The sequence below is a fragment of the Mus pahari genome, chromosome 5 (assembly GCF_900095145.1).
Source record: "Mus pahari chromosome 5, PAHARI_EIJ_v1.1, whole genome shotgun sequence".
NCBI classification, from domain to species: Eukaryota; Metazoa; Chordata; class Mammalia; order Rodentia; family Muridae; genus Mus; species Mus pahari.
In genome coordinates, this window is record NC_034594.1 from 140,158,710 (window position 1) to 140,184,393 (window position 25,684).

The 25,684-nt window shown below is 46.0% G+C and overlaps 1 protein-coding gene across 1 annotated transcript in view; it reads left to right on the top strand.

The window, feature by feature from the left end:
* The first annotated feature begins 3,154 nt into the window (after nt 1-3,154).
* The window catches only part of Lmx1a (LIM homeobox transcription factor 1 alpha), a 146,863-nt gene continuing 124,333 nt past the window's right edge, over nt 3,155-25,684 (top strand). Inside the window, exons 1-4 of the mRNA XM_021198399.2 lie at nt 3,155-3,228; nt 3,361-3,525; nt 3,995-4,092; nt 6,229-6,415. Coding sequence (XP_021054058.1) covers nt 4,017-4,092; nt 6,229-6,415 — 263 coding nt within the window. The 5' untranslated portion in view covers nt 3,155-3,228; nt 3,361-3,525; nt 3,995-4,016. The remainder of the gene's footprint in view (nt 3,229-3,360; nt 3,526-3,994; nt 4,093-6,228; nt 6,416-25,684) is intronic.

Consider the following 25,684-nt stretch of genomic DNA (forward strand, 5'->3'; position numbering starts at 1 on the left):
AGGAAAGGACTCTAATACATAAAATACTGCCAGGTCAGATGTGCCCACTGGTGCAGCCTGGGTGTTACCCGGGTGGTAACCAACTTCTTTCTGATTGGACTTGAAGCCTGCTCCACAAGAGGAAACTCATACCTGATACTGTGAACCTCTCTGGTCAAAAGTCCATGGCTGTGGAGGTTAGAGGTCCTTCTCATCCTCTTCTTCCTCTTCCTCCTCCTCCCCCTGCTGCTAAATGGCCATGTTGCCAAACTACCACCTGAACATTTATGTTTATAATCATAGAGCTATGCTGCTATCAGCCTTAGCTGGAGAAGGTTCACAGTGGGCAGCAATAAAGGTAGAGACTTATAACTAGCTCACATGCTAAGAATAAATGACTGCATTACTGTGTATGTTCAGCCCTGTGTGGGACACTATATCCATCCTAGTCATCAGGCCTCAGCGAATAGGGGTTATCATGGAAGAATAGGTGGAAAGAGTTTAAGAGTTGGCAGGTGGGAGGGGTCCTGTGATTAGCTGTCTCCTGGGTGTGACATGGCTCTTGCTCCCATGGACCCACAGAAGTGATGTCACACCCACAAGATCTACACAAGATCAGTCCAGTCAAAATTCAAGTGTGAGAAACTACCGGCAGACTCAGCAAGGCAGAATGATTTTTCTCTGGGAGTTTGGCCACTGATGGGTTTCTCATGCTCCCATGGATGGGCTTACAGTCCTGTACACAAGACAGCACTAATTAGACCCAGCAGGTTGCACTGAAAACCAAAAAGAAGACACAAGAAGATGTGTGGGGAGAGGTCTGGGAAGTGAGGATGGATATGATACAAATATATTGCCTATGTATAGAGGGGAGGAAAGCCACTAGGAACTGAGACTTTTGGCTTATGGATCCTTCCCTGCAGGCTTCAGATTACAGCGAGAGGTTCATTCATCCCTCAGCCAATTAAACACTATTTGTTAAGGCATCTATGTACTTCTGTACTGAGGTAGAACTTACAATGGGATTGTGAGAAGTAGTACGTAAATGAAGTGCCCATACTGACTGGGGGAAAGCAAAACTTGGGTGTGCTACACTAACCAGGCTTTCTTCCTGATGCCAGAACCACCAAAAAGACTCAGATCAAACACCATCCATTGATCCATCATCTGGATATTCACTACTGGATATTCCTTACCCAGTAGTTCAATATGTTTCATAAACTCAAGACTCTTAGTTAAACAAAAACTCAGCTGGGCACTTAAAATAATATTTCTTGTGGGTGTATGCTGTGTTCCTTTTTTCTTAACAAATTTCTATCTTATATATTATCTCAAGAATACATGTAATTTATCTCTCCCCCCATATCCTGTTCTATCTGGATGACATACATGGCAAAGGTCAGGTGTTAGAAGACATACCAATAGCTACCTGCTTAACAGCAGAGAAATCTCCTGGCTGTATTAAGCCCCAAAGATTTGTCTAGGACAATAGATAAAATTATTTTTTCTGTCTACCTCAAAGGTTTGTCATAGAGATCAAGCAAAACCACATATATGGGAGCACCCTAAAAAGTTTAAAGCAGTATTCTAATATAGGGTATTAAACTCTCTGCCCCTTTCTCTTGTTCCTCTTAAGTCATAGTCTGCATTTGGCTTGTGCTTGCAGATAGAATACACTTAGGATGCTGCAGGTGGGCTGTGTGTGTGTGTGTGTGTGTGTGTGTGTGTGTGTGTGTCCCTAAGCACAGAAGAGCTTGTTTGACCTAAGTTCAGGAAGAGACCTTTTCCTTGGTGAAGGCCCTAGGGCATACTTGCTTGCGTGGTATGTCCTCTGCTTGGGTTGACCATGCTACAGTGCTGGATTACTGCCACTGGGTTCCTCTCAGTGTAGAAGTGAGGGTGCCCTAGAGAAGCCCATGGAATTGGACCTACCAAAGGTGTTCTGGAGAGCAGGCTAGAATTTCACTTGGACAGGTGTCCCACTTCCTTAGGGCAACCCGAACATTGAGACTATAATTTTCCCCACCTTAAATTTTAAAGATTAGATAAATTGGCTACGGAATAAAGATTGGCACAAAATTAATGGTCGATAAATGTTAGCCAACACAATGATGTGTTTATTGAGTCACTTGGCCCCAGGCTTTTCTTGGAATAGAGGAGCAAGACCCTGTTCCTGCCTCTAGAGAGGCTGGAGGGCTGTCGCTGCAGTCGAACGTTATGAATCACAGGGAATTAAAAACTGCCCCCAGGAACTTCTTTTCTAAGAAAAGTCCCCTTGGCTGACGTCTAGTCTAGCGTCCAGCCAGCCGGATAGGATAGAGGGAGCCTGATTCAAGGTTTGGCCATGGGTCCTATTGCATTTCCCAGCAGTGAAGCGGTTTCAGTCAGAAACGGTGAGTTGAGTTTTAAGCCAAAACAAATTTGTAAGTTGCAGGAGCCAGTGGGTGAATGAAAATCCGAGGAGCCTGGAGCTTCTGGTGCCAGAGTTCACAAAGCAGAGGGGTTGGGGGTGGGGGCTCTAGGCGATCCCCACGACCTCCAGGTGAGGACAGTCTGAGGTTAGCCATCACTTACGGTGCGGATCCGAGAGCAACCGGATCCCCATCCCGCCCGCGCGAAGTCTAGGAGGCACGGATCTCTGCCGAGTCTGGGGCGCAGCTCCCCCGGGGCAACCGTTCCACGTGGAGAGAAGGAAAAGTTTGGCGCGTCCGGGAGGTCCGGGCAGCAGACTGGAGCATCAGGCTGCAGCCTCGCGGTGGGTCGAGCAGCCAAGCCGGGAAACAGAGCACCGCGGGCCCCGCCACGGGACGCGCTCCCAGGCCCCCGCCCTGCGCACCCCACCCCCTTCCCGGGCCGCGCACGCAGCCAGCGGCCACTGTCAGAATCCGCCCGAGCCGCCTCGGAGAAGAAAGCAGGGCGGACTTTGCACCCAGGACCCTGGGCCTCGGGTTCCCCCGCAGATCTTGGAGCAGCCGCCTGGCTTCCCCTTCCCTGCTGCAGAGCGGCGCGTGTTGGCGGGACGTCCCGAGGAGGATCGGTGGCTTGTGGCCGCGGCCCGGCCCGACTCCGGCGCGCCGAGGAGCAGAACCGGGGGTCGGCATTCGCTCCTGCTCTCTCCCGGGCGCGCCGGAGTCCCGGCGGCTGCTCCGGCTGCAGCTTCGGGGACGCCGTCTCCCTCTGCCGAAGCTGCCCGGAGCCTCCGAGTCACTTCGCGCGGCTCCGGACGCTGGGAGCGAGCTCGCCCATCAGGTAAGGAAGGCTGCGGGGTTTCTTAGGCTCCCGCTCAGGCTGGCGTGTTTCTGAAAGTTGATTTGAAATGCATCCAAAAGTAAGCCGGGCCGGTCGCGGCTCCTCCCCAAGGCGACTCCTTTGCTCCTGCAGACGTTCCCGGCACTGGCCGACCGGCGGGAGGACCTCCCCGCGCGCCCCGCACGCCTACTCCCGAGCGCTCCCCCCCACCCCCAAGCAGAGCGCTGCGCCAGGAGTACGGAAGCAGGCGGGACAGTCTCCGAGTCCCTTACTCTGCCTCTCTTCAACCCGAGACAGGTGAGGGTCGAAAGTGAGTGGCGGTGCCACTGGGATATCAGACCTGGTTGGTCCTGTAGGCTTGGCCCGGGCTCTGAGAGCAGGCGCACCCCAACCCCATCACACACAGAACCATAGTTCTAGTGGAGGGATCCCTAGGGGCCACATTAGTATAGGATGGGGCGGAGTCGCTCTTGGAATGGGAAACCTGGGGACAGGGGTGGGGGTGGGGGTTAGGAGAACGCAGTTAGGGGGCGGAGGCCTTAGTACATAACGCGTTGACTTCAAGTGAAATCAGAGCCGTCCGAGCAGTTCCCGGTGGCTCTTCTATCTCCTCCCACCTCACATTTCCCTTGGCTGGACTCTACCCTCTAGGCTCATTCTTGTCGCCCTGGACACTCCTTCTGTCCTTCTCCAGGAGAGTGGCAACTGAGGGTGCGGAGTCCCAACAGGCACGGAAGCTAGGCTCAACCATCCCTCCGCTCTACAGGTCCTCTTGGTTCAACCTGAACATGTTGGACGGCCTGAAGATGGAGGAGAACTTTCAAAGTGCGATTGAGACCTCAGCCTCCTTCTCCTCTTTGCTGGGTAAGTATTCAACCGCAAGCTCCCTAGCGCATCCTCCTTCTGCGGGAGCCCGGAGCTCAGAATGTCAGTTCTCTGATACTGGGCTAAGCGACCAGACTAGCACCCTCTTCGGTGCCCACACTCTCTGTCTTTCTGTGTCCATCAGTCCTTTGGAGTCGTCCCTACCTAAATACAACTAGCAAGTCTCCCCAGGCTTCGAATTCCCCAAAGCCTTGAGGGGCGGGCGAGCATGTTCACAAGGCATTTGAGTGGCAAGTGATTAATAATGCCAAGGGCTGGATTTTTAATCATGGAGCTGATCGACGGCTCATAAATGCCACCGGTTTCTCAGAGGCCTGTGTCCTAGCATGAGAGATCCGAGGCCCAGAGCGCCCAAGTTCTTCTCTTCTCCCACCAACTGCAGCCCCAATTTTAGTATTGGGCACGGCCGGCCGAGAGGCTTTTCCGGGCTGGTGGGCAGCGCTGCGCTGGGATTAGCTTGCGCGGCGGGGCCCTTGCCTGGTCTTTAATTAACTGAAGCCGGATCCCAGTTCCGCAAGCTTGGTATCCCTCTACCCCCAACCCAGCTACTTCGAAGGAGCAGAGAATAGAGAGATCCAGAAGAGTCACACCCGAGGGTCTTTCAGAGTTCAGGCCAACAATTCTTGTTTTGCCAGCGTCTCTTCAACTCTGCCTTTAGAATTTTCAAGTTTGGAGAAAAAATTTTGTTTGTTTGTTTGTTTGTTTTATTTTCTTTCTTCCTGTTTTTCTTCCCGCTTCTTTCTGAAGGAGAGATTTTTCTTTTATTTAAACTTCTTGCCTCTTTCTCTAACTTTAGAACCAATAGAGTGGGGCTGAAAAAATTTCAATTATAGAAACCATGTCCAGAGAGAAATCGCCCACTCCACCCCAACAGCTCAGAGGGAACGAAATTACAAAACCCATGCCCCCTTCTTTCAACCTCCCTTTCGAAATTGTCAGGATCTTCTCCCTGGAGCAAGAAGGAAGACGCAGGCTAGACTGTGTGCGGACTTAGGCACATCGGGTTTGGTTCCCTGCGCCGCGCGACCCACGTTTGTCCCAACCATAGGGTGATGGTCTGGGATGCTGAGACCAAGAAAACAGAAATTTACAATTGAGAACGACCACTCTCTCCCCAGCTCTTCTTGCTGGCTTCCCACCCACCAGACAAAATGACCTGTCCGGCTTACAAGCTGACTGCAGTTCTCCAAAGCAGAAAGTGAGATTAGTGTAGTGGTATGGAGAAGGATCGTCCCTTTGGGATAGCACGGACAAGAGTGTTCTTGTGGGACAAGGGCTTCTTTAAATGGTTGTGAAAACTGTCAACAAAGGCGGTCAAGTATTTCTCCCTTGCGTGTTGGAGGTGGGGGTGGGGCGGAAAGGAGAAGGCCCTGGAACAAGATCCGAAGGAAAAAGTCAAAAAGGTCAAAGGGTAGGGCAAAGAAGATTCTCTGACTGGGCTAGGAGGTTCGTTGCTCCACGCAGAAGCTTCTGAGCACAGGAGATCTAGAATTCTCTGGCGGGTACCCTTCTCAGGGTCTCTGCGCTCGGCTATTATTTCCCCCCATCTTGACGTTTCCTAATTATAAAAAGCTACCTGCAATTTTCACAGGAGAGATTCACTAGTTTGCACAGTACTGAGCTCGCTTGGGGAGAGATGGTATTTTTCTGCACCCGCAGGCCACCTTTTATGAAGAAAACAGAAAATGTTAATTTTCCTTTAAAAAAAAAGAGAACTCAATTGCAAGCAAATTATTATCGATCATTTAAAAGTAGTCAAAGGACACAAATACAGTGATTTAAAGATTGATTAATGAAGGCTTGAGAGTCCTGGGAGCACAAATTTAAATGTAATCTAATTTAAAGGCTCAGTGAAAGCTCGCACTATACCTGGATCTAATAGTTAAGGCCATTTATTGACGTCAGCCCCCTCCCTCGCCAAAATTTATACCTGCTACTTAGTCTTTATGTATTAGTAACGTCATTGTCACTTGGTTTGATTTTTCGGAATAGCTGATCATTAGAGGAACTTCTTGAGGGTTCAAGGCCCGGGGTGGGTCTAATCAGATCGAGAGCGGGTTTGGCGGGGGTTAGCTTGCCGGTGTGGCTCACCGGCGACATCTGTTGCTGTTGTAGGCAGAGCGGTGAGCCCCAAGTCTGTCTGCGAAGGCTGTCAGCGGGTCATCTCGGACAGGTTTCTGCTGCGGCTCAACGACAGCTTCTGGCACGAGCAATGCGTGCAGTGTGCCTCCTGCAAAGAGCCCCTGGAGACCACCTGCTTCTACCGGGACAAGAAGCTCTACTGCAAGTACCACTACGAAAAGTAAGTGCCTGCGTCGCCGGAGCGTGCCCACTCACCTGCACGGGTGTGCACTGGGGACCGTGTCCTCTTGCATCCTCTTCGAGGAGGCACTCGCAGGAAAGGCCAGTAAATCTCGCGCATCCGCGGTCAGTACACTCCCCGGCTTGCGGGGAATCCATCCACATGCACAACTTGGGGCCTGGGAGAGCCGCAATGAGGGTTTTGTTTTTGCTTTTGTTTTGCTGTGAACATATTTTCAAATTATTCCAAGTTCATCAACCGGGGCCCAGTCATTCACAGATCACTTTGCCAGGGACTGGGGAGCTATCGACTAGTGACCCTTTTTTTCATTCCATCTTTCTCAAGTGTTTGCATGGCTCTGGGGCTTGTGCCCATCAGTAAGGATCTGGTGTTTTCTGTCCCCTGGGCACATTTTTTCTCCTGGGCTTGGTTGATCAAATCAGGTTTGGAAATGACTTTCTTGCCCTGCGCCTTTGTTTTGCGTTTCGAGCAACTCCCTCTTCAGGTTTTCAGTAATTAATAGGCTAGAGGAAAACTGTCCTAAAGATCCCTAGTCTCCACCCTTTTCTAGACGAGGGAAGTTATCTGACAGGCTGCATGTTCGATTCTCATATCAGCATGCAGAACTGGGAGGTAGGTAATGAGAGCTAGCCGTTCTTTTCCCAATCTGGATTTCTGAAGTACCTTCGGGATTGTGGTGTAGTAGGATGCCCTTACTGTCAGAAGACAGGCCAGGAGGAGCCCTGCGAAAGTAAGGAGAGGAAGCTGTCTTGCGTTGCAACACTGGCCAATTCATAGGGACATTGGATTCCTAGGATTGTGGAGGGCTAGCCAGAAAGAAAAAATGGCTCTGTTTTTGTGTGCAAGGGCTGGCATATATTGATTGATTGTGTGTGTGTGTGTGTGTGTGTGTGTGTACACGGAGGAAATGCAGCCCCTTTCACTCCACTATGTGGAGAGAGGCTGAGGAAGGTCAGCATGTAAAAAGTAACGGCTATAATTTCATTCCAACAACGCACAGTGAAAGGAAGTGCAACGGAGGGTTGGCTACCAAAACAAAAAACACAGGGGAAAGGGAGAACAGAGGTTTTGCGTTTCCAAGTCATCTAAGCTGTCAGGCTTATTAAAAAAAATGGACCAAGTTAGTCGCAGCAGTGCCACCGCCACTGCCACCACCACCAGAGCGCCCCTCTCTGCTACTCAGTACTCTTGCTCTGACATAAAATGCCTGACTTTTACTTCCATGTGGACAGTTCACCAGGCCTTTCTGTTGTTTCAGAAATACTTTACATTTTTTCAGAACCTAAAAAAAAACAGAAACCAAAAAAAAAAAAAAAAAACCCAACAACAAAAAACAAAAACAACAAAAACAAAACCAATGCATTGCATTGCATTTATGTGAGTTGTACAATACAGAAATTAGCAAAGAAGCAAAACTCGCCCTGATCTTTATGGTAAACAATTTTGAAAGAAAGAAAAATGCTGCTGTCTGTGCTGACTTGTCTGCTTGTAGCCCCTGAGTCTGGGTAAAAACTGTGATTTTTAGGTAATTAAGCGGATTTGGTCTATACAACTTCAAGTAGACAAAGCCTGGTGACTGCTCGATTTCTCCCCCCCCCCTTCTCCTGCTTTTCATGGGCCGGTTTTGGTATTGTGTGAGCCCAATCTTTATCTTTCTGCTTATAGATTAGAGAAAGGTCCACATCCTTCAGGCACAACACTGGCAAATTCAAACCTATTGGAGCTTAGGGAAGGATTTGGCTTGTGATTTTTCTATTCTGTTTGTTAAAAAAGAAAATCACGAATCAAAGAAGGCTCAAGGGTCAACACAGCTGTCTGGCCAGTCAAATCTTCTTTAAGGAAGTCAGGCTGTGTCAAGAGGAGAAGAAACAGTTGCTGTAGAGTACTTAACGGAACAGTATCCCTTCCATTGCAGCCCTCTAGGTTTGGGGAGGTTTGGGCTGATTAGGCAAGAGGGTCAGTTTTCCCCTCACAAAGCTATTTCTGCGAAGAGAAAATTGCGGGGATCAACTTGCCAGCTGTTGGTCAGAAGCAAGATTTTATAGAGGGCGTGAGCTACATTGTTCAAAGATGTGTTGGTGTGACGCTGAAAGGTTTTTTTTTTATTATTTTAATTTAAACATATTTACGGACACATGGATATCCAAGATCAGTTTGCTTGGACTGCTCAGCTCTGAGCACAGTCTTAGAGCAAGCATGCTCTTAGCCTGTCAGTGGAGGCTGTTTTAGATTCATTTATTCCTCCCTTAAATTCCATCTCTCCTCTCTTCCCCCCTCAATCCCACTCTCCTCTCAGCATACCAGCATTTTAATGTCCTCAATACTCTTAAGACACTAGATGTAGGAGGAAATGAAGATATGATTTCTTCTTTCTTCCTTCCTTCCTTCCTTCCTTCCTTCCTTCCTTCCTTCCTTCCTTCCTTCCTTCCTTCCTTCTTTCCTTTCTTTTTCTTTCTTTCTTTCTTTCTTTCTTTCTTTCTTTCTTTCTTTCTTTCTTTCTTTCTTTTTCTTTCTTTTTAAGTTGGGTTCAGGAAAAATTCCTTTATTCAACAGGCTTTTATGGAGCTTCTACATGTAAAACCCTGGTTGTGACGAGGAAAGAATAATTGGAAAATTCTTGGAGCCCGATGGCAGAAGGCTTCTAGCCTGGCACATTTCCCTTCTATTTTTACCTGGACTAGCGAGGGTTTCCTGAAAAGGGTTTCTCCATTGACACAGGACTAGGTATCTGCTAGAAGCTATCTCGAATGGCCACATGTTAATCCTGGAGGGCACAGCTCAACTTGGGGGCAATAGTCATGAAACTCACAGAAATTGCTTCCCCTCTTATTACAATGGAAACCCCTCTCCCCGGATGTGTTTCCTCCACACTAAGGTCCCAGACAAGGTAAATGGAGAGGGAAAATAAGATGTGTGTTAGGTGCTAAGAGCCATGGTGGTACATTACAGACACTTGATAGAAAAGGGGATTAGACGGTACTTTGTTTCCTCAAGTCTGTAAAGGGTAAGTGCTGTTTCTACATAAAGAAATGCATTGCTGATGTCACTCTCAGGTGGCCACCGTGAGCACAGTGTTTAGCAGCAGAGGTTATCACATTTATTTCTGCCATGTGTGTGCAATTCTGGATCATTGGAAAGTCTAGATTGGTATTCGAATTATTACCTGTGTATCCCTGGAGTCAGGTCAGGCCTTCCCTGAAATGGAATGGGATTTGTTGGAGGTAGGGTGGAAATAGGAGCAGGAGACTGGAGAGGGGAGGGGTGACAGTAACCAGAATCACTTGCTCTGTGTATGAAATTGTCAGGGTGCCACTCCAGTACAAGTTGCTTAAAAAGCCAGAATTCCATTGTGTCAACGAGTTCTTTTCAGTTCCCCAATGTGAAACGTCAACTTCTTTCTCATGAAGGCGGTGGATTGATGGTGGCATCTTGGACAAGACTGTTCATTTGAAACCTCAGGATGTTTTACTAAGTATTGGCCTCCTCCACTACGGCACCCTTAGGAATACTTTATTTTTCAGCTATCCAAAACAAACAAGCATTCAAGGCCAGCGTGTAGTATGGCGATTTATGAACAGCCAGAAATCAAGAACTGGGGGTGGGGGGTGGGGGTGTCCCTTGCTCAGGGTGTCATCGAAGAAAAAAAACAACTGGTTCTAAGAAAAGACAACACTGGTGGAATTGATGGAGCTGTGCTATGAGGATAGGCCACTTGAGGTAGTAGTATAGGTGTGGATATTTCAGGAATGGGTTCAGTTTGCTTCAGCATTCCTGTAAGTTAGCAGACAACCAAAATATTTTCCAGCCTGGAAGACTTCTATTTATGTAACTGTTGTTCCCTATTTCAGCGAGCCTTCTGTGATCCGGCTAGTTCAGAGTTTTCTCTGAGCCGGTTCCAAGCAAGTACTGTAGCCATGCCTCAGTCCGAGACAGAGGATGGTGGGATCAGGGAAACGTGGCAATTTGATAGATAATTGAGCCTCTGGACAGCGTCCCACTTTTAAATCAAATTTATATTGCTTCTTTCATGTGCCTGGTGGCTTGTGGGTCAGGCAGGGCCTTCTCTCCTCACATATGAAGTTTATCATTATCACTCGGATTGTTTTGGACATCCTGGGAGCAGTGTGGGGTAGGATTGCTGTCATCAGAGCTGTTCCCACAGCGAGCTAACTCCCCACACATCAGCAGATCACAAGCTTGGGGAAGCCTTTCCTCTGAAGGCCTGCTCAGTGTTTTCTTCTCTGCCTTTTGGAGTAGATCAGTTGTCTGTCCAGAGAAAGGGGCAGACATGGGGGAGAGTAGATGTCATCCCACTTACAGTATTCCTTGTGTCTTTCTTTTGGCCTGAGGCTTGTCAGCCCCAGGTGAGGAAGACTTAAGACATGCTCTGTATTGGGATTGGTAATAAAACCGTTCTGCGATCTCTCAAAGTGGTGCAGGAGGTGTGTGTGGAGGAGTTAGCTTGGGTGATTATTATTATTATTATTATTATTATTATTATTATTATTATTATTACTGTGTTATTACTTGGAGATCAAAATTGGGCATGCAGTTCTTCATAAAAGGAGTCCGCAGATGAAATTATAGAGGTTGTTGTTGCTCCACTGTACTTTTGCTTAGCCTGGCTCTTGGCACAATAACATAGTAAGGAATATAAAAATCAAGCACAGCTAGGTAATAATTTTTGTCTGCATTCAATTGTAGGGGCTTAGCTCACAATGAGCATAGTCCACGATCATGGCTGTGTTTATGCAATCTCTCTCTCTCTCTCTCTCTCTCTCTCTCTCTCTCTCTCTCTCTCTCTCTCTTAATTTTAGAGGGCAGAAATATTTCTTGTTTAGAGTTGTTTTCTTTTTATATATGTGTCGGTCCATGGGTAAGACTTGCTTGGAATCTAGGACTTAAAAACATTGGAATTATATAGTTGGTTTAGGCATTTATAGTGTTTTGGGAGTTGGGGTTGAGTATGACGAAGTTCTTTGATCCTTACTTAAGTGGAGCGCATTATGAAAAGCAATTTATCCAGACAGGTTTGAAGGAAGACCTTTGTCTTCCACATGGAAGTAACACTAAGTACAGAGTTCACTGTCAATAGCTTTTCAAAAAGCTAATTATTTGTCTTGCATTTTATTTGTCATCTTTGCCTCAACCAAGACTTATTCATATCAGGGAGGGCTAGCCACTGTTCCTTTTTCAATCTTATGAAGGTTTTTGAACATGATGATCGGATACTTTCTTTACTAAGAACAGCTCCATTCATTTAACCACATCTCCCTCCCCTGAAAATAAATTACTTGGGTTATAGTATTTGAAAGTTAGAAAATAAAGACCTTAAAATTAATTTATTGTATGAACAAACATTTTAATAACTTCTTAGAGTAAATGCATATTACTAAATGTGATTATTGTACATTACCAAAGTCAAAATAATATTGAATCACCTGAACTGGATTACTAAGTACAGTTGCACAATCCTGAAAGATAAAATTTGAGAGATTGAAAAAGACACATCTGTATAGTTTAGAAAGGATTTTATTTTTGTAATATTGGTCCTATGAAAATTTAGCTCTGTTTTACTATTTTTTTAATTAGAAAATAAATCTCTGACTTATTTTTAAAAAAAAAAAAAAAACTGGTGGTTTTCATGTCTTCATTGTGGCACTTTTTAATAAGAGGGCCTTGGGCCATGTTGGATGGAGAGTCCTGAGCAGAGATTTCCCAGCGAGGACCCCTGCTCTATCCCAGCCTGGCTGAGAATACTTCTTGGGAGGAGACTGCTGTTCTCCTGAGAGTCCCCTGGGGCCCTTAGGACAGTGCTGTTGTCTATGGTAGCTTTTCTATACTCAGTTGGGGGAAGGTTGTGATTTTCAGGACATCACAGGGCCACCCCTCATGCCCTTTTGAATTGTCCCTTGTTAAGGACAGAGAGAGCATCTCTTCTGGTGCTCTTGAGGGTTTATGTTTTCTCCTTAGACGACCAGGACAGAGAGCATTTAGTCCACAATTAGAATGAGTCACGTTGTCTTTAGCTGGTGGCGCTGCCTGCAGCTTAGTGTCTCTTTGTCATATCTTAAGTGAAACCTACCCTACAGTCTTGCAGACACCTTCCAAATGTCAACTTGTTATTTTAGTAAACCCCAGCGATCTGTCTCTATATTTTTAACCAAGATGAAATGAATAAGATCGTTCTGGCCCTGGCATTAATTAGTAGGAGGATTAACGCTGTGTGGGCTGAGATGGAGGTGTAAACACGGTAACCTTGCTACATGTTTGTTTTCACACTACTGAAAATAAATAAAATGAGTCTTAGGGCAGGGATTAAGTTTCTCTCGGCTCTAGATAGCAGATGCAATTGGAATGCAGCAGAAACACTGAAGTATTGGAGGAGATATTATGTAAAGAATAAAACAAAACCCACATCCGTCCCCTACCCAGTGGGTACACTTTTCCTGTCACAAAAGTCCTGTCTGTGAAGGGGATTTAAAAATTACACCCCTGTGCTATTTTTCTTGGTGGTGAACCGAACAACCAAGTCTTCCGTAGAGCCTGTCACTTGGTTGCCATGCACAGATCAGACAGAACTTAATGAAACTTTGCGAGGTCTCCATCATTGTGCCATAACGATCTAACAACTAAAAATACAAAGTAGACCGTGCTTTTCCCAGTCCCATAACCCGAGTCACATGGGAGAGTCTGGTCTCTTCCAGCTCTTCAGAACTCCAGTTTGGGGATCCTATTTTTGCATGACAGTAACTACGTCTGGCTTTGCTGACTCTTTGGGCCTCCGGCGTCCTTCCGCACATCATACTTGTGGTTTATCATTAGTCTCATGTAACGGATGAGCTCGGAGAGATATCTGGCCACTGTGGATTGGACTGTGCTTTCCAATTCGTCAGATAAATCCTGTCCATATAGAAAAATATTGTAATCTTCCGGTCTTGCTGGGAATGGGCCGCATGCAATCTCGAGGCTCACATCTGTTTCACTCCATTCTGCCTTCCACTCCCCTGTGCCCTGTAGAGCTCTGTTCACATGGATTTTGTAAGCATTAAATATTACTTAAACCCCACCACCAACTGCCTCATCTCCCCCTTCTCCCTGCTAACCCATGGATTCTCTATTTTCTTACCCGGGAGAACCCAACTAGCCTCTTATTTCTCTCTGTCTCTCTGTCTCTGTCTGCCTCAGTCTCCCTCTGTGGCTATGGTATATGCTTGTATTTGTGTGTGTGCACACATGTCTGTCTGTCTGTTTCTCTCTCTCTCTCTGTGGGTATGGTATATGTGTGTACTTGTGTGTGTGTACATGTCTGTCTGTCTGCCTCAGTCTCCCTCTGTGGCTATGGTATATGCTTGAATTTGTGTGTGTGCACATGTCTGTCTGTCTACCTCTGTGTCCCTCTGTGGGTATGGTATATGCGTGCATCTCTCTGTGTGTGTGCACATGTCTGTCTGTCTGCCTCAGTCTCCCTCTGTGGCTATGGTATATGCTTGTATTTGTGTGTGCGCACATGTCTGTCTGTCTGCTTCTCTCTCTCTCTGTGGGTATGGTATATGCGTGCATTTGTGTGTGTGCACATGTCTGTCTGTCTGCCTCTGTGTCCCTCTGTGAGTATGGTATATGCGTGCATTTGTGTGTGTGCACATGTCTGTCTGTCTACCTCTGTGTCCCTCTGTGGGTATGGTATATGCGTGCATCTCTGTGTGTGTGTGCACATGTCTGTCTGTCTGCCTCAGTCTCCCTCTGTGGGTGTGGTATATGAGTGCATCTCTGTGTGGGCACATGTCTGTGCAGAGGCCAGAGATGCACAAGTGACTTGAACGTTATTTGCTTTTCATTCCTGAGATGGGGTCTCTCACTGAACTGGGGGCTTGCTGGTTTGCTAGACTAGAGATGGCCCGTGGGCTACATCCATGCATCTGTCTTCCTTTCCAACACTGTGGTGATGGATTTGAACAGCTGCCCCCTGTCTTTCTGTGTTTTCTGAGGACTCTGAACTCAGGTTCTCATGGTTGCTTGGCAAGTCCCCTACCCACTGAACTATCTCTCCAACCTCCTAATTAGCCTTTTACTGTGCACGATAGTCCTACCACAGAGCCATCGAGTTATTGAGTAGTCCTCAGCTTGCTATCTTGACAGTGGGCCTTCGTCTCAGGTCGGTGTAATTCCATGTCATGACTCCTTGGGTGATCCCTTGGGAACCTGTGTTGTGGTAGGACATCTGTGGGTCAGTCATGTGCAAAACTGCTGTTTCTCTGGGCACCTCTCTCTTCTTGGGGTGCTGAGCCCTGATCCCAGTGCCGTTCATGTGGGGCCGGCACTTGAGGCTTTTCTGTGCTTCCTCCTTGTGGAGCATGCTCCACAACTCCACAGCCCAGGTTTGGAAGCAGCATGAGAAGCTCTTTGGGGCAATTCTTTCTCTTCACTCCCTCCTGGCCTTTCAGTTAGAGGCAGCCATTCCAGGGCTCACAATCCTGGCGATCAAGCCTCAGGAGCCTTTAAAAGGATTTTTCAAAACAAAACAAAACAAAACACCCCCTCCTGAACTCGAGATTAGCCACTTAAGCTCATTAAAGTTCCTTTAAATACTAAAATGTTGGGCTCCTGGGGGCTGTACCCCCAAACCATATTTTCCTTCTTAACATTGTTGTCATTCACTGTGCAGCAGATTAAGGCCCAGCTCCCCCTCTGGGCCGAGGAACAGCCCCCCTCTCTCGGCAGGAGGGTCCCAATATGTCTTTGTTTGAGCTCCAGGACAGCCTGAGCCTGAGGGGGTCACTGATTCTGGCACAGCTCAGGGTTTTCATCCTTAGGGTAGAGGAGTTTACATCTCGCCCCAGAAAGGGGCCCAGAGAGGAAAACTTGACTGGCTAGCTAGGGGGGCAGGGAAGCCTGTGCAGCAGTCAGAAGCTGCAAGTCCCAGGGGTCTATACCAGCCGCTGGGAATAACTGCGAACAGGAGGGCCCCCACCCCACCCCACCCCCATTTACCTGGGACCAAGCAGCAGCACCAGAGAGTCCTGGGCACATCCCAGGCATTTCTGACTCATCACACACCAAATGGTTCCTTGTTTTAGGGTCCCACCTGTCTCATCTGGTACCCAGAGCATCTCTTCAGCACCATCTTTCTCCAGTATGTCCTCCCAGCTTTCCTGCCCTCCAGCTGGCTCCGGGGGGGGGGGGGGAAGCTAGTTTTCTGGTTGTGACAGTGGAACAAATCCCTTTTAACATAACCATCTAGCATTTCCTCCCATGACGCCCTCTTTCCTTCTTCTTTCTCCTCTTGGCCCTCTTCTCAGTGTGGCAGGGATGCCCTTCAGGCTTGTGTCCTGTTCGTGAGAGTCACTATCCTCAGGGGTATGGGCATAGTTGTTAGTCCCAGGGGGTAGGCTTAAAAAACCCAGAAAGGAAGAACACCCCAGAAAATCCTATCCTGTCTTCTTGGCTTGGGTTTTGCTGGGTTCCCACACCATCTTCCCCAGGAGTCCACTCATCCTAAGTACCTGGATTCAACTACAATACTGTCCTTTAAAGCAACGTTTTGCTTGGCTTCTGCTCTAAACCCATTTTGAGACTTCTTACATTTCCACTTACCCTATGTACAGGCTGGAGACTCCCTTACTAACTATCAAATCACATCAGGTATTATAGTATCACTCTCACTGGGATGTAACTGGTCCATTTTACTGGGAATGATGTGGGGTCAGTAGAAACAGCACCCTAAGATGGAACTGTGGACTCTAGAATGGACTGGTAACCGAGGAGATCATTTTGCACAGAACAAACACAGTGCTTCACAGGAGGCCTCCCTATTTGTCTGTACTCCATGCTGGCCGTACTTAGGCACACACTCATCTTTCTGTGGATTTTGGTTTGTCTATGCTTAGTTATTTGTCTGGCCATCCCATCTCAGTAGTCTGTATTCATAGATGAGGGCAGTAGGCAGGTGGGTGTGAATGGTTTGGACACGTCATGTCATGACTCTCTCCAGAACTTGGAAAGTAATTTTAATTTCTTTCAGTAATGTCTTATTGTTAGGAGATGTTCTGGATACAAGTGACTCGTCTGTCTAAAAGCATAATATACCAATAGCAGGCAAGTAGTACTAACACCATAGATAAGTACTGCTTACTGGCTGGTTCACCTGGCTTTCTAACTCTCTTTCTTTTTCTTTCCCTGCCTCCCTCCTTCTTTCCGTCTCTCATCCCCTCCCTCCCTCCTCTTTCATTTTTTCTTTTTTAAAAAATAATTATTTATTTTTATGTATACAGGTGTTAGCATGTTATCATTTGTGTGCAATACCCATGGAAACCAGAGGATGGCGCCATACTCCCTGGAACCAGAATTACTGATTGCTGTTAGCAGCCATGTGGGTACTGTGAATCAAATTTAGGTCCTCTGGAAGAGCAGTCAGTTCAGTTAACTGTTGAGTTATCTCTCCAACCCTTTGGCTAGCTTTCTTGTACTGGCCAGGGCCAATTTGTCTAGGGATTAGCACCGTTCACAGTGGGCTGAGCTCTCTCACATCACTGAGCAATCAAGGAAACGTTCCCATAGTCATGCCTATAAACCAATCTGGCAAAGGCAATTACTCGGTTGAGATTTTTTCTCTTCACAGTTTGTGTAGTTTGTGTGACGTTTATAAAAGCTAAACAGCACAGGGTTATTATGAGAAAGGGGGGGCATCAACTCAAAAGGCCTTTGGTAAGCCATAGAATATTGTATAGGACTACGTATTATAATTGCTGGTTTTTATATGAACAAAAGCCCAAATATATTCTTTTGAGCTGTTTATATACCCAATATCGTGTGGTTGTTAGGAGCCGGTGTTTCTGGGGTCACATCTTTACTATTTTCCTGGCAAGGGGTTCCCTTGCTCCGTGGCTATTTCTTCTTTCTAAAATGTAGCGGTAACAAACCCTGCCCCCTTGTGTCCTTTCGCTTTAATATTCCCAAAGTGTGTAGATGGATGCTTGGCTCATAGAAAATACCGTAAAGAATGCTAGTGGTTAAAATTTTGTTCTCTTTCAAATTTCAAAGGGCATTCATATGTACTAGGGATTGGACCTTTACAGCAATTTTTAAAAATGGCCAAGGAGAAAGATTTTAATTACCCCTGCATTTATATATGAGGAAACCGAAGCTCACGGAATTTGCTCATGCTCTGGGTAGAGAGAAAAGCTGGGGTGCTGTCCCCAACCGATGACCCCGGTTCGATGGCCTTTCCACTAAAATCGGGACATCTGCTGCTCACACCCTGGTGAGGTCACAATTCTTAGTTCGTTTTTTGAACAAGCTCTTGGAAAACAAGTCCCCACCTGCTGGATTCTTGTGCTTTCGCCGTCTTCCTAAGGCAGCTGTCGCAGTACTCAGTGCTTTTCAAGGACTTAAAAAAAAAAAAATCTGGCTATTGCCTAAGTGTGTGTGTGTGTGTGTGTGTGTGTGTGTGTGTGTGTGCCACTCCTGATTATCAAACTGACCCGCAAACACACAAACACAAAGCCTCCTCGGCCATCCTTTTCCTGAATCATGCTGTCAGTGTCGATCTCTGTCATCTTGCCTAGTTGTTTCTCCCCATGGAAGGAGGAGGAGGAGGATGAACAGGAGGTGATCACATCCATCTCTCTTCTCCACACCCTCAGGGTTTGCGATGGTGACTTTCGTTCTGAGAGCCTGCCTGCACTTTTGGCAGCAGAACTGTTAAATATCAGATCCAGAGGTTTCCAGACATAGCTTCCATTGGGACCAAGCAGCAGCTGTCCGTCCGTCCTTAGGATAACCCCTTTCCAAGTTTTCTGGATGGCGCTGCATTTCTCAAACAGAGCTCAGTCCCAGCTAGAAAAGATCTCACGGTGTCCCACTGAGGTCCGTTTCTAGAAGCAGGGTCATCTGTTTTGTTTGGGGGATGCCACTTGGCCGATCAAAATGTGAGCATGGAATGCTGGTTGTCTCAGAAACCACACATTCCTATGCTGTGTTATTTCTCTCTCCGTGGCCAAGACTTTTTGTTCCCTTAAAACTAGTTCCAGTCAGTTTTAGAGAAATTAACTGTGTACATGAATTCAGTCTTTGTAAACTAGTGTTTAATAAAATGACATTGCAGGCGGTACATGAACAGTTGGAATTCACCTTATTTAGTTGTAGGCAGATTTCTCGCATGTAAGATTAAATGGACTCAAACAGTTGGCTCACTAATAAAATCATTCATTTAATCAATAGGTAGGTATGTAAAAATAAATAAAACGAAACACAGATGCACCGATAGTCTACCAAAGACTCTTGAGACTTTCAAATTAAACAGCAATTTGGCCAAAGAGAAAACCCAGGTTATCTAAGTCCATGTGTTCTGTGTTATTATGGGAGATTCATAATCTTCAGTGTTTGCCGCAATTTTAAATATTTATAAATATCTACGTATAGTTTCATAGTCCCTGTTGCTATATCTCAAGACTGATGAGGGAAGGGGACTTCCGGTTGTTCTAACCCTTTGTTTCTAGCATTCTGTACAATCCTCCAGACATGTTGGATGCAGAGATAGGTACGTTTGTCAGTAAGAGACTTGCGCAGAGGTGCAGAGAAGGCTGTATGGAGAGCTGAGATTGACTGGCTCTTAGAGAATGGATGGGGATGTAGGTCTTGCGAGAGTGTGGATGGTTCCAGGGAAAGGAGGAATCACGTGCAGGAAGAGGGAGTCACAAGAAGGAAGATTGTAGATTCCAGTGCCCACCATTCATAGGGATGCTGGTAATCACACTGTCAGATGCAGTGGAGGTTGGGCTGGTTACGGACTGCAAAAATTGTAACAAACAGTGAGCAGAATTATGGAACGTGTGAAGGATTTCAAACTAAGTCCTGTAGTTAGTAAGCGTCCAGCAGAGATTTCTCTCTGCAGTAAACAGATGTGACCATCATTTTCCAGAACAGTAATTCTGGTGGCACCAGTAGGAGCTTTGGAAGAGACTGGTCAGAAGGATCAGTTAGGTAGTAGCTATAGGCTGTAAGACATGGCAAGGATACCAATTAAGGAGGAGGCACTGGAGACAGAGAATACAAACATGATGCAGAATATTTCTGATATAAGATTAGTTAAACTTAATGACTTTGAGCAAAGGAAGGTTGAGTGACAACCTGGGGGGGGGGAGCGGTTGATAAGGGAGTGAAGAAGTGGAACAAGAGTTTGGGGCAGGCAGAGGTGGGTAAGTGAGCATATGTTGAGCTACTGAAGGCTTTCAGGCGGACGTGTCCAGAAGGCAGATGTGAAAGGAGCTCTCTGGAAGGCAGCTTGGACACACGTCCTTAAGACATGTTATTCTATCAGTGGTAAGACGAGGGCGTTCAAGGGGATATTGCATAGACCAAGGAGAGGGCAAAAGATGTGTTTTGGGGAGCATCTTATTCAAACAGTACTGGTCCTGGAAGAATAGGACGATATTCAGAGAAAAGAACATCAAGAGAGAAGGGTTCTATAAACAGGGGACTGTGGGGAATTGGCAGGTAGCCATAGGTAACCTGGAAAAGGGTAGTTTTGTCAGAGCATGGGGGGGGGTGAGGAGGAGGTGGGGCAGCATTTAGGAGCTTGCATGGTAAAAAAGAAGCCGAAGAAGCATAATAGGGGGTGTGGCCAAGCCTTGAGAAGATGGGTGCTGAAAGATGGGTGGGGGAGCAAAAGATGGTGTGAAGAAAGAATTCGAGGAGAATGATTGCCAGTAGGGTAGTTTGAGTTCTCTTGATGTCAAAGGTTAGTGTAGATGGAAGATTGAAGACAAAACAAGGCACCCACCTGTGACTGGAGATGCCTGAAGAAGGACCATTGACCATCCTCTTCGCAGGCTCTGCCTGCTTTGCTCATTAGCAACCGTTTATTCCTTTGGTTCTCTGTTGCATCTCCCTTGCGATTCGCTAAATGGCTCGGCAGGCACTGGACTGAGGTCAGTGGAGTGGATCTGCTCTCCTCCACTCCTCATTGGAGTTTTCTACAGATCTCCCCACGGAGTCTCACGTGGTTCACGGGCCTGCAGATGGCAGCCGAGAGAGGGCCTAGGCTACTTCGTTCTTCATGTGTCAGTTCAGCTGAATTTTTGCAAACCTCCTGCATCTGTAGTCTCTCTGTTTCAACTCCCAATCCGTGCAGAATTCTCTGTGGTTATGGTGTGGGTCCAGGCATACCATACTGTGGCTCATTTCCCAAAATAAATCTCAGAGCCTCCTCACACCAGAGATTAGTCAACTGCGCTTGGAAAAGATGCCAGCCGATCAGTTGGAGAGCTTTTGCTTTCCGTGGCATCTGGAAATATCTCAAGAGAAGGGCGTGGGGGATATGGACACAACCCCCCTTTCCGGCCACGGCATGGTGGCTTGGCCTCTTTACCTGTATATCACTATTTTATAGTCTTGGCCATTGCTTCCTGTGGTAGTCAGTCTGCTGTCGCTATACCAAAACACCCAGGACCAGGAGCTTTATAAGGAGAAGGAGGTTATCTAGTTCACAGGTTTGAAGGCTGAAATCTAAGATCAGGTGGTCTTTGAAAACCACATTCATCCCAAACATGAGCATACCCAGAGACTTAGCTTCTTTCCAATAAGTCTCATGTCTTAAAGGTTCTTCCATTTCTCACTACCACCACCACCACTACCACCACCACCACCACCACCACCACCGCCACCATCATTATCATCATGATCATCATGTGGAGAATGCAGCTTCTAGTACAAGCATCTTTGAGGAGTCACTCAAACCACATGCCAAGCCTAGTGCTTGCCCCCATGCTTCCATCCCCAGACTGGAGGCTAGAGTGACCAAGTAGAACAGAGTAGGCTTTCAGGATCGGTGAGCTGCTGTAAGTCTGTCTTTGTCTTTGCTTTGGGTGGGTGAGCAAATCATTTAACCTCATTAGATGATCCCATTACCCATTATTTTACCTTGGCTTCTCAGAGGTGTGAAGTATGGCCACACGGTGTGTGATTTGTGCAGTGCTCAATACTCACTGTTGAGACAGAGGCTAGAAAAGCCATGTGCAGTTGAATGGGAATTCCCCTTAAGATGAAGAGCTACCCAAACCTTATGACCTGGGGGAAAAAAAAAGAAGAGACAAGGACGTAAGGGACCAGACCTCTTACCTTAGGAGGGAAATGAAACTGAACCTGGTGCTCCAAAGATGCTGAGTGCTTTGTAGTGGCTCTGCCTCTGTGGCCAGTAAATTCAGTGGGAAATATATTTAGTGATGGTTATTTGATATCACAGACTTCTAGCTGATTCATGGGATGAAGTTTTCTTCTTGTCAACTGGTTCTTAGGGCTTAGTTCAAACCCAGCTCAAGTGCTAGAAGGGAGACCTGGACAGAGATCTATCTATAACACAAACTGCAATACTTAATGACGTATTATTTTCAATCTCCCTGCTGACAGTTAAAGAGCAAGGGCCAGATGGAATGTACTCTCTTAAATGGCAACATGGACGCAGCGGGACTGTTGGAAAGCCATTAGTAGCCAACCCTAGTTAATATCAGCTCAGGTAAATGCTGCCCATCACAGGCCCCTTTCCCCAGCTCAATCACTGAAGGATTAAAGAACTTCCCCTAACAGAGTCTTTTAAAAATTTAATGATGTTGGGTATTGCAGAGGTTACGCATTGTACCGTTAAGGTGAAGTGATTTCAGCTTCGTCTTGACATTGCTGGCTAATCAGAGAGGAGAGAAGGTTTCAGAGCTCATGTTACCTGTAATATTGTAAGACTCACCATCAATAAAGTTGCCTGCTGCAGCATCGAGGGAGCTCACTTCGCTGCCTTTGCCAGACTGTGTTAACTTTTGAGGACAATGTGTTGGGGGAGTGTCTCCTGCAGCTGGCCTTCCAATGGGTGTGACATCCACCTGGGTGCTACCTGTTCTTCCCAGAGATGAATTGTGTTTTTAGAAGATACCGATGGGAATTGGTATGTCAAGGCCTCGGTTTGATGTTGTCATTGTATAAAAAGTCACTTGAGGGCACTTATGATTTCCTTCATAGGGAAGTTGCCCTTGCTTTCATTGTTAGGGCACTCGCCTAGGCACACTTTGATCCCTTGTGCGGTCAAGGATTTTCAAATGTGCAGCTGATGGATAGAAAGCCCAAGAGCAGTGTGTTTCTAGGAAACTGAATCAACAACTCTTGGGCTTCCAGCCATGTCCTCAGATTCACCAACACCAAGGGATGAGTCAGTCATAAGGAAGCTTAAATTTCAAGGATGTCGACGCGCAGTGTGTGTTCTGGAAATCCAGGCCTGTATTGGGACAGCCAGAAGAACACACAGGAGGGGGGATGCTGTGACACCTCTCTGGAGCTTCCTAGATAGGTGTCATCCATCTTACCAAATGTACATGATGCGAGGCAAGGCACTGATAGCCTTTTGCTGAGTCGTTCTGCATTCAGAAATCCTAGCTTCTAAGGGTCATTTCTAGTCAACGCTCAACTTGCAACAGGATCTGCTCTTTGCTTTTTGTTCCTTATTTGATTATTCTGAAGTTGGAGTTCAGATTTTACATATATATATATATATATATATATGTGTGTGTGTGTGTGTGTGTGTGTGTGTGTGTGTTCCCTCTTTAAAATGAGAAACAATCTTCAATTCTTGCTTTGCTCTTTCTCCTAAAAATCAGCATTTAATTAAAAATATATTTAAAGTAAGACTTAGAATTAGAATTATAGCCTTAACCCTCAGTTTTGACCAGCCTAGAAGATAACCCCATTCATTTTTTTATTTACCTAAACTTCACCGATCACTTGGTGTTTGCTAGACATTGTTGTGGATACCTGGACTAGGGCAGTGAACAAAGAATCCCTGACTTCATGGAGTTTAGACTCAAGAGGGGAAGAAAGACAGTAAACAGAGGAAAGCTCCCTCCATCTACTCACCGGACTCCTATTCAGACGTTTCCTCAAATGTCCACCTCTCCCTGCCCTTCCCTCTGTTGTTGCACCCCGCTCCTACATCCTGTCTCCCTGTAACCTCTCCAACTTCCTCTTTCCCCTGACCACCACCTAGCCTTGGCTGTGCTTGCTGCTTTGTGTTGACACTGTATTGTCTGCTTTGTAAGTCAGAATGTCCCAGGAGCTCAGGGTCATTGCCTTGTTCTCTGCTGCGATGCCTGGAACATGGAAGGCCTGTGGTGACCACTGTGTGGCCTGGAATAACCCAGCAAGGGAGAGAGTGCAAGTGAGCTGGAAGAGTGGTTCTAGAATATTCTACCTGAGGTGGTGAGAACTGTGGGAATGGAGTTAGGGAGTAGATGGCAGTGAGACTTGTTTGTTTGAGGGAGAGGGGTCATGGGTGAGGGATTCTGCTCATTGGCAGCATTTTTGTTCTTTGTAAAAGGAGTCACATAAGTGGAAAACCCAGCAGTGCTGATATTCAGGTACCTTTTGGAATATTCAGTTTGAAAACTGAATTTTGCTTTAGGATATCAGAGAGTCCTTCAAGTCACTTTCTAGAAGGTGTGTGTGTGTGTGTGTGTGTGTGTGTGTGTGTGTGTGTGTGTGTATGTCTGAGGGAGGAGGGCCCATAAATTTTTGTCAGGTCCAGAAGTCACCTGTGATCCCTAAATGTTTAAAAGTAGTGATCTGGGAGCTGGAGAGAGGACTTCATAGTTAAGAGAACCCAAGTTCCTCCATTCCCAGTACCCAGGTCAGGGGGTCTCCATCACCTGTAACTCCAGCCCCGGGGGAAATGATGCTATATTCTGGCTTCCTGAGGCACCTACACACACACACACACACACACACACACACACACANCACACACACACACACACACACACACACACACACACACACACACACACACACACACACACACACACACCCTTGCATACACACCACACACATATGCACACACAACACACACAAAAATAAACATTAAAAAAAAAGCTAGCGATTTGCGTTCATGGGAACATGTACCCACACAAATAAGTAAAATGAAAGTAGATTTACCTGAAACCTGAAGGAATATCATCATGAGAAAGGTAGAATTCGGCAGAGAGTTAAGAGTGAAGACTACACTTGGAGCAGAGAGGGGGCAATCCAGGCAGGATGGGTCTGCAGAAACAAACCTGGAACAATGGAATCCTCATCCACTTGAGATGGGAAGTTGAGTCTGGAAGAGGTGAGGTGAGTGTGCCAGTGTTCTGCGGATTTCAAGTGGTGGCTGTTAGCTAGGATTTCTCACAGTAAGCCTGGCTCTCCGTGTGCTCCATCACAATTGCTTTGTCTACAAGGAAAGCCTGGGGACACACCGTTCCACTTTAGGCTGTGCAGAAAGAGCATATCCACCTCTTCCATGAAGATTTGAATTCGAGCAGTTCTGATCCTCATTGTCTAGGTTTAAATCACCATTCAAGAGTATGTGCAGCAACGCTCCATCTATTTGACAGAATGGATACAGAATGGAAGTTAACTGAGAAACAAAGTGAGAAGCAAAGGGCGTGCTCATTGGAAAAATCTACTGACTCTTCCAGGTTTAGGCACACATAAGTTTGACACTTAGTTGTTGTAAATGTATCCTGAGTATAAAGCCCTTTACCTAGTATATGCATATTCATAGATATACCATGTAGAATCACTGAATGGAAACAGAAATGGAAAGTATTTCAAACATTGTATACAAGACTGCCTCATTTCCCCCCTGTGTTTCTTAAAGAGAATCTTGTGAAGGTAGTCCATAGTTGAGTCTTGCTTTTAAAGAAGTCAACTCTGATGGTCTCTTTCTTTTAACTCGAATACCTAGTCCATTAACATTTAATATAATGATTGAGAGAGATGAACTTAGGCCTACCATTTTGCTATTTGTTACCTAAAATTTTTGAGGGGGGGAATGATTTAAATATAATTTCAAAAATAATAAAATTATTATTAAAAAGTCTTCTATTACAGAAAACATGATAATCAAGGATAATCTAAAATTCAAAATATTTTTCTTTTTCTCCTCCATGTTTATTTTGAATAACAAATTTATCTTAGAATTTCATTTTAATTTACTTACTATCTTTTCTACAGTATCCCTTTATATTAGTTTTAAATTGATCCTAGAATTACAATATGCACTCAGACCTATGTACAATATATTTTGTGTTAATATTTTACCACTGCACATAGCACGTCAAACTTTGTAACTAAAAAAAAAATTTTTTTTCTTTCTGTTCTTTTTGCTATGGTTATCAGGGCTTTCCTTCTCTCTGTTTTTTGAATGAATGAGTCTTCTTGTTACATTACACA